Consider the following 7,901-nt stretch of genomic DNA (forward strand, 5'->3'; position numbering starts at 1 on the left):
TCTAATTTATTAATTATATTTTATATTAGTATTATAAATTTATTATTTTTTTAATTTAAGTTTTTAAAAAGTAATAAGAGGAAATTAACTTCAAATTACCTCACATTATTGAGATAGAACAAAATGAATGATATAAAACAAAAACATTCATTTTTACTCCCAAAATACATAAGAAATTCTCTAGAATACTCTTGCTATTGTTAGAGAGATATTAATTGAAGAGAGGATTTTGATAGAAGTTGAAAAAAATTAGAGTTAAAAGAAAATAAAAATAGTATGTATACATAAAAATTTATTTTTAATCAAAATAATAATTGTTTTAGTTAGTGTACATAAGTGAAAAAAAGTCAAATAAATCAACGATGGAATGATACCCTTATAAAAATATAAATATCATATCAAAATTCTTTTAATGGTATACTAGAGTAAGACCCAATTAATTATACTATATACCATAGATTTAAAATGTTATTTTTTTTTTGTCAATGAGTTATAATTCAAGTGGTATAATCTTTTCATACTCACGTATTAAGAGGTCACGAGAATTTATAAAAGAAAAAATATAAAAAAACTAATGCAATTAATTTAAAATTTTTGAAAAACGAATTTAATTAAAGAATATGTTAAAAATTTATAATTAAATTAACAATTATGCTAACTGTATACGAAAAACGAATTATCAATATAAAATATCTAATGTTTATCGTACATATAATAGTTTTGTTAAATTAACAATAATAGATTAGGTAAAAATATTCTTTTTTCAAATATCATTCTCCCTAAAATCCCAATTTTTTTTTTTTGGGTAAATGCGTCCAATTTAAGTTCTTAAAAAGAAGGAAAATTGTGTAGTCTATGGTGAGTGGTGAGTGAGTTGGAGTGAGAGATGAGAAAGCATAATAAATAAGCCTGAAACAAAGTATCCACACTTTAAACTCAAACCAACCAAACCCCTTCTCTTTCTTTCTCTTTCTCTGCAACACTTTCGGAGGGAAACACTATAAAAAAAAGCAGCTTGGTTTTTACCGAAACAACACAACAAGAGTCAACAGTCAACACACTACTCTTCACACTTCACACACAAAAGAAAATGTTCGCTGAAGAGAATGGCCTCAAGGGAGACCCAAGGCTTCAAGCCATTTCTCAAGCCATCAGAGTCGTTCCTCACTTCCCCAAGCAAGGTTTCCTTTTCTTTTTTTTTTTTTTCTTATAACGTCTTTATTTTCATTTTTTAGAATAACTAAAAAAGAAAAAATATATATATTTTTTCTGTTGCGGTTTCTTTAATTTTTGAACCTTCTTCATCGAACAGATCTGCAGCTGTGGCTGTCTGGTTTCATTATATTCTATGCTTATTATATATTGCGCTGTTTCATTTTTAAATAATAGTAAGAAGAAGAAGAATAAAGTGAATGAGATTATTATTATTATTATTATTATTATTATTTATTATTATTAATATTATTTTGCAATTTGCAGGAATAATGTTTCAGGACATAACGACATTGTTGTTGGATCACAAGGCGTTTAAGGACACGGTCGACATTTTTGTCGATCGTTACAGAGACATGCACATTTCCGTTGTTGCCGGTAACCTCTGCTTCTTCTCACTCAACTACTATTTTTTTTCCCTTAAAAAAAAAACCGAAAAAAATGATAAAAACATGTTTTTCCACATCCCCCTTCTTCATCACCAATTGATCGTCGTTATTACTTTTGGTTTTGTTTCCATTGTCATGGTAGAGCTTAATATCTATTTATTTATTTTAATTTTGGGTAAGGAATGAAAACAGGGGTACATGCTTCTTCTTTTTTTCTTTTTCTTTTTTTATTTTTTGCGAAACGAGTTGGCAGTGTCACGTGGGTGCAGTAGGGTGGAGCTGAAACTATTTTTGGTGAGAGAATTTCTTAGAGTTTTTATTGTAGTGAGAATGAGAATGTCACCATGAATTTGTTTAACTTATTTTTAATGTGAATTTTGTATTTCAACAATTTTACAATGGTGGCTGATTTTTGGTATGCACAAATCATTTTTGTAGTAGAACAATATATCTTACAAAATTTCACCCTGGTGTGTGATTTTCATTTTTGATTTATGATTTATAAAATATAATAAATATGGTGACATTGGAGCCACGTATAGTTCTTGTTTGTAATAATCTCTTACAGAAAACAAGTTCAGACTCAGAATCTTTTGTTGTTATTGTCATTCTAAGCATTGATGACTCAGCTGAATTGGATCCTTCTTCTGCTCTAAAATGAATTCATACTTAACCACTTAGATGGGTGGTGGTTTGTTTGTATGTCATAAATCACCAATATTATATTCCCATTTTGCTTAATATAATTTGTTTTTTTTTTTACTTTAAATGATATTGCTTGTGTAGGAGTGGAAGCTAGGGGATTCTTGTTTGGTCCCTCAATTGCATTGGGGATTGGTGCAAAATTTGTTCCTTTACGCAAACCAAGGAAGCTGCCAGGTATTAACTCTGTTTCTATGTTGAGAAAGATTTTGGATGTTTGTTGAGCACATTTAATGCGTGTTCTAAGCTCATTCTTGATTTTTTTTTGTAATGTTAGGAAGACAAAAAAAACAGCCAGAACTTGTCTTTTTTAGTATTTGATTAATTGTCGCAATAATTAATAAATATTAAATAAGGCAAGTTATATCTGTTTTTGGCTAATTTTCTTTGGTTACCAAATATTTCTGATTTTTTTATGCAACTTTTAACTAATATAATTGAAATTGAGTGGTGGTTATTGCTTGTGGAGCATTCATTGAATTCACTTAAAGAGCCGCAAAATTGCAAAATTTTCTGCCATGTTTTAGTTATGGCTTTGAAATTTTTTTGCTACCAAGTCTCTGTTTGTTCGAACGTGACATTGTACCTAACTATGACCAAAACAACGTGACGGCACAATCTATATGTCACTTTCTTTGTGGAATTGAATTGGGTTCTCCTCAGTGAAAATCTGTGTCTAATTGTGTTGTTTATTACTTGTTTACTTTTTTTTTTTTTGTTTCCCACGGTATCCCTCAACCCGACAGACGGGTCAAAGACTAAACCGTCGCGATTACCTGTTTACTTTTACTAGTGTGTGTTACATCACTTAAGATCAATTTACTCTTCAAACTTTATTGAAGTCTCTAGTTAGCTTGTTCTCTTACGAGTTAAATTAGTTCAAGTCCCCAAATCTAGCTTACTAGTTTAGAGTAAACTTTTTTATGAGCTTACGAGTTAAGTTTTGTAGTTCAAATTCACCTAACTGCCACGAATTTAGGCGAACTTGCGAATTTGATAACCTTACTCTTCGGCCTTTCGAGTTATGTATGTATTTTGCCTTCACATTATGACTAGACTTTTAACATTCTTCACATTTAGGCGAAGTAATATCAGAAAAGTATTCTCTAGAATACGGAACTGATTGTTTGGAGTTACATGTTGGTGCTGTCCAGCCGGGTGAACGAGCCATAGTTATCGATGACTTGGTGGCCACAGGTGGAACTCTCTCGGCAGCAATAAGACTTCTAGGTGATTTTCGCAGGCTTTTTCTTTTGCTTTCAGGATTTCACTGCTTTGGCCTTCTTTTTCCGGCCACTTTGACAAACTTTTTATTTTGTAGAACGTTCTGGTGCTGAAGTAGTGGAATGTGCTTGTGTGATCGGTGTGCCGGATGTTAAGGTAATAATTGCTAAGCTTTTCTAAGTTCTATATTGTTACTGGTAATCCAAAAGACTCAAAATTTATCAAACAAAAATGAAATTCATAAATGTTACAATTATTCTTGGAACCAACTAGATTCTAGGCATCTAAAGATCAAGATATTTAGGTGAAAATACACTTGGTATTCTCATGTTTTGTAAAATATAACATTAAACACCCCATCAACATAACAATAAATTATGTAATATTTGTAACTCTTTTTCATTTTAATTTGATATTTCTTGAAATCATAGAGCCTAAAAGTAAATTATGGCTTTGTGTTTCAGGGACACTGTAGGCTTATCGGAAAACCACTCTACGTCCTCGTTGAGCCACGTGAAGTAGATAAATGTTCCAGGTACTCGCCACTTTTTCCACCAAGAATGGTTGGCTTTGGAATGATTCCATTCATTCTGCTCCATGCTTTGTGTCTGAAAGATTTCAAACACCTTTTATTTTTTTCTAAAGCCTTTGGAGTCTTATTGGCACCTTTTTATGGCAATTGCTTCCAGAATTACTAGTGCCCTTTTTACTTGGCAACATAGAAATCAAGAAAAAGACACATTACTTGGTTTGTTTCTGTTTACTACTGATTTCTACCAAGGACCATTGTTGGGGCCACAATATAGTTGCTTTTACTCATTAAAACAAAAACAACTATGAAAAATAACTGTTTTGTTTCTTATTAGTATTCTTGGATGAGAATCTTTCCCTCATTCCAATCAAGGATGGACAAATTTAATTAAAAAAAATGATAAACCATGATCTTCAACAGTTTTGAAACTTTAGATCTTTTCCTAGGTGTCAACTCTTGGTTCATGAGACAGTATTTACTATTTACTATTTACTTCCTCTGTTTCAATTATTTGGACAGACACAATTTGTGTCCGAACATAATGATTTTTCTTAAATTAGTTGAACGCGACATTGATTTTTGAAACAGAGGTAGTACATGCGTAAATACCAAGTCATTCGATTGCGTGTCACATCAAGGTTGGGGTGGATAAGAAGGTAAAAGTAGTCAAGAAAACAATGGCTAATGTGAGTATGTGACATGTCAATATCGGATCAAGTAATGACTTGGATAACATAAATTCGTTTTCCAACTTTATGTTACTATTACTATCGAAAATTCAATATCCACGATAAAAAGTAAAAAAAAAAAAAATCAATATCACTACATTTTATTATTTATCTTCTTGATATCATTATGCTCTTCCCCCTCAAATGATCATCCTGGAAATCTCTCTCTCTCTCTCTCTCTCTCTCTCTCTCTCTCTGTACATGTTAGGCAATTATGTATGGCTAACAGTTTGGATCAAGCATTAATGAAGCAATGTAATTTTCTGGCATCAAGTTGTCAATTGAAAGCCTCATCTTCCTCCCCTAGTTTATCGATCAAACGCCAAAAATAAATACAAAAGAGTTACCGAGTGTAGGAGTGAATTTTAGTAACAACTCACTAGTTTAATATTGTGAAAAAAGCAAACAAATTAAATACAACCACATTTAAATGAGTATAGAAAAAAATTATGGCAAAGAGTTACTATTTTAATATTGTGAAAAAGAGCAAATAAGTTATATAAAAACCTATTTATAATGGGTATAGAACTAGAATCTCTTATGGGTCAAAAAATATTGCTTTGTAAGACATGGAGAGCATTCCTCTCAGCCAAGAGCAGACAGTTTTTACCTTTGACTGTTCCAGATTTTTATTATTTAAAGTTTCTTTCTAGTAAATAAATAAAGTGGTGCAAAGTAAAAAAGCTCGTATATCTGTGCAAGGTAAGAAGTGGTACAAGTGGAAAATACATGAGGGGGCTACTTCATTCAGTATTGGATCAAGTCACCTAATAGGAATAGCCAGTGATCATCCACAGGGATAAGTGGAAAAAGGAAGAAAAATATATACCGCCACTCCATAAATATTCCTAAATACTTGTTACATTTTCCGTAGGAGAAGCATCATTTTCTTTCATGTCCAATTTGAAAGCTTGCCTTGTAATGCGGTTTGTCTGTTTTCTCAATCTAACATTGTCCATGAACAAATCTGCAATGATCTTTCTCACTTCATCATCACAGAGTATACCATCTTTAATTTTATTGGTTTTATCTACACTAGAAGCACCACTTCCGTAGTCCTTCCCTAAGTTTTCTACCTGAAATTTGAATGGAGATTATGTAACCATGTTGAGTAGCAGGATACAAGAGATTGAATATAAAAATGGTTACAATGAACGGTAAAACTACTTAATTGGTAGACACAGTAAATCACAGATAAAAATATATCTTGTACCTCTCGTATTAGGAAGTCAATTTGGCCATCAGATGCTGCTAACTGATTAAAAGTCTCACTTGATGATGAACTCTTCATTGTTGCCCTATCTTCATCTTCGCTAGGAAGATTGACATCGCACTCTTGAAGCTGGTTGAAAAGAAGCCGGGATTTTTGCAGCAGCTCTCGCCAAGCAGTTTCTGTCTGCTCCCTCCTCTCTCTTTCTTGTTGAATAAGTTTCTAAATACACAAATGCAACACAAGCAAAGCATTATATGTCAAGTAGATATTTATGTAAAAGCTTGGAAAGGAAGGAAATTTAATAAGTGCATGATAATAAATTCAAAATACAATGAAAGGAAATTCTAGAGCAGACAAAGAATTTTGTTGTGTAGTAAAAAATATAGATATGTTTTTGAAAATAAGATTTCTATTAGTTTAGTTGTAAGCAAACACAAACGAAAAGATTTGAAGCACGGAAGAACATCCAGATAGATGTAACCATTTACAGGTTGATAACCTACCTCAGTTTCACACTTTTCCTTTACTGACTCACTAAGCTCCTTCTTCAACTCCTTTTGGGTATTCCGTAGAGATTTGACCTCTTTAACCAGAATCTTAACATCTGCTTTTGATTTTACTTCTAGCTCCCCATACTGTTTTGACAAAATTTCCAGCTGCTCTTTAGCAGCATTTAAATTCTGCAACAGTACATCTTTCTGCTGAACAACTGCATCCTTTGATAAATTCTCACTTGAATTTCCACCCTGTATCTCACCATGAGTCATTATCAAGATCAGTTTCCTAGAAAGAAAACGTTTGATAAATGTAGAGCAAACCCAAATATCATACCGATTCGGACTTCAGTTTCATCTCCATTTCGAGTGACTTCCGCCGGAGTTCCTCCATATCCCACTGCATTTGCGTAAACCTTTCCCTCTCAATCAGAATAGCCTGCTGCAAGTTCTCCTTACTTTTCTGTTTGGTGGTTTCAAGTTCTACTTCCAAATCCTTGACCTGAACAGATCCAATCAGTAATTGCATGTGAACGCAAGAGTTGAATCAATACACAGATTTTAACAAAATTTACCTTCGTTGTGAGGAAATCCTTTGCAGCTATCTCTTGATTTAATCTGACTATAAGGTCCTCCATATCAGTTTTTGCACTGACTAGCCTTCGCTGCATGGTTAAAAGAATCCTGTTCAATTTATTGCGTTGATCTAGTGGAAGGACTATTTGACCATCACCAGAAGACTGTGATTGTGCACGGCCCATAATATCTGTTGGTCTTGAAACCATAGCACCTCCAGGAACGTCATGAGAACCATCACCAGATGAATTTCGAATTCCAGAATTAGACATATCACTACCTCGTATTGAGCTACCATCACTCCCAATACTCTCAGATGAAAGCTTGCGAGTGTGATTGATAACAGTAGCATGCTCAGTCTCAGAGAAAAGCTCCATAGAATTATTAGCTAAATGTGAAGCATTATAAGAATTACCATTATTCTTTTCCTTCTCTGTAACATAATTGACATGTCTGGCATTTACTTTATGCCTAGGAAGGCCTTCCAATTGCTCTAGAATAGTCTGACCCATGAACAAACCCTCATCAATATTTGATATACCGTATTTCATAAGCTTTTCCATTGGATTTGTGATCTCTTCATCTACTGTTAGATCATCTGTGCCGCCTTCAGAATTGTCATCCCGTCCAATTCTTGGAGTTCCTAGTTCAGATGGCTCATATGCCGTATCACTACCATAATCAGAGGCAATAGATGAACTTCCAGCAGCAAATGATAGGCTTGAATGGGGAGGTGATTGAACTGAATAAGCTCTGTTATTGGAATCAGGATCTGATTCAGAGCTCTGCTGGCTTGCATCTTGGAAAGCTGAGGGGAAATTCAGGTACAAA

The 7,901-nt window shown here is 33.2% G+C and overlaps 2 protein-coding genes across 4 annotated transcripts in view; one reads left to right on the plus strand and one right to left on the minus strand.

Moving 5' to 3' along the window:
• Window positions 1-870: 870 nt before the first annotated feature.
• On the plus strand, window positions 871-4,893 carry LOC107463321 (adenine phosphoribosyltransferase 5). Its single transcript, XM_016082108.3, has 7 exons — window positions 871-1,181; window positions 1,480-1,590; window positions 2,388-2,480; window positions 3,384-3,533; window positions 3,625-3,683; window positions 3,992-4,062; window positions 4,648-4,893. The coding sequence occupies exons 1-7, from the start codon at window positions 1,091-1,093 to the stop codon at window positions 4,709-4,711; spliced, it is 639 nt and encodes a 212-aa protein (XP_015937594.1). The 5' UTR covers window positions 871-1,090; the 3' UTR covers window positions 4,712-4,893.
• A 563-nt stretch (window positions 4,894-5,456) lies between these two features.
• LOC107463249 (PX domain-containing protein EREL1) overlaps window positions 5,457-7,901 on the minus strand; it is a 7,049-nt gene continuing 4,604 nt past the window's right edge. For all 3 annotated transcript variants that reach the window (XM_021129842.2, XM_016082009.3, XM_021129843.2), the window contains 5 exons: window positions 7,070-7,878; window positions 6,832-6,996; window positions 6,504-6,746; window positions 6,001-6,219; window positions 5,457-5,863 (listed from right to left, as the gene is read on the minus strand). In XM_021129842.2, the coding sequence (XP_020985501.1) occupies window positions 5,636-5,863; window positions 6,001-6,219; window positions 6,504-6,746; window positions 6,832-6,996; window positions 7,070-7,878 (1,664 nt within the window). In that variant the 3' untranslated portion in view covers window positions 5,457-5,635. The remainder of the gene's footprint in view (window positions 5,864-6,000; window positions 6,220-6,503; window positions 6,747-6,831; window positions 6,997-7,069; window positions 7,879-7,901) is intronic.

The sequence above is a fragment of the Arachis duranensis genome, chromosome 8 (assembly GCF_000817695.3).
Source record: "Arachis duranensis cultivar V14167 chromosome 8, aradu.V14167.gnm2.J7QH, whole genome shotgun sequence".
Classification (NCBI taxonomy): domain Eukaryota; kingdom Viridiplantae; phylum Streptophyta; class Magnoliopsida; order Fabales; family Fabaceae; genus Arachis; species Arachis duranensis.

What these genes read in the sequence shown, in the direction of transcription:
- LOC107463321 (XM_016082108.3), top strand. Translation starts at nt 1,091, where the DNA reads ATGTTCGCTGAAGAGAATGGCCTCAAGGGAGACCCAAGGCTTCAAGCC. An exon ending in CAAACCAAGGAAGCTGCCAG is followed by an intron (nt 2,481 to 3,383) that starts GTATTAACTCTG and finishes CTTCACATTTAG; the next exon opens with GCGAAGTAATATCAGAAAAG. An exon ending in GGCAGCAATAAGACTTCTAG is followed by an intron (nt 3,534 to 3,624) that starts GTGATTTTCGCA and finishes TTTATTTTGTAG; the next exon opens with AACGTTCTGGTGCTGAAGTA.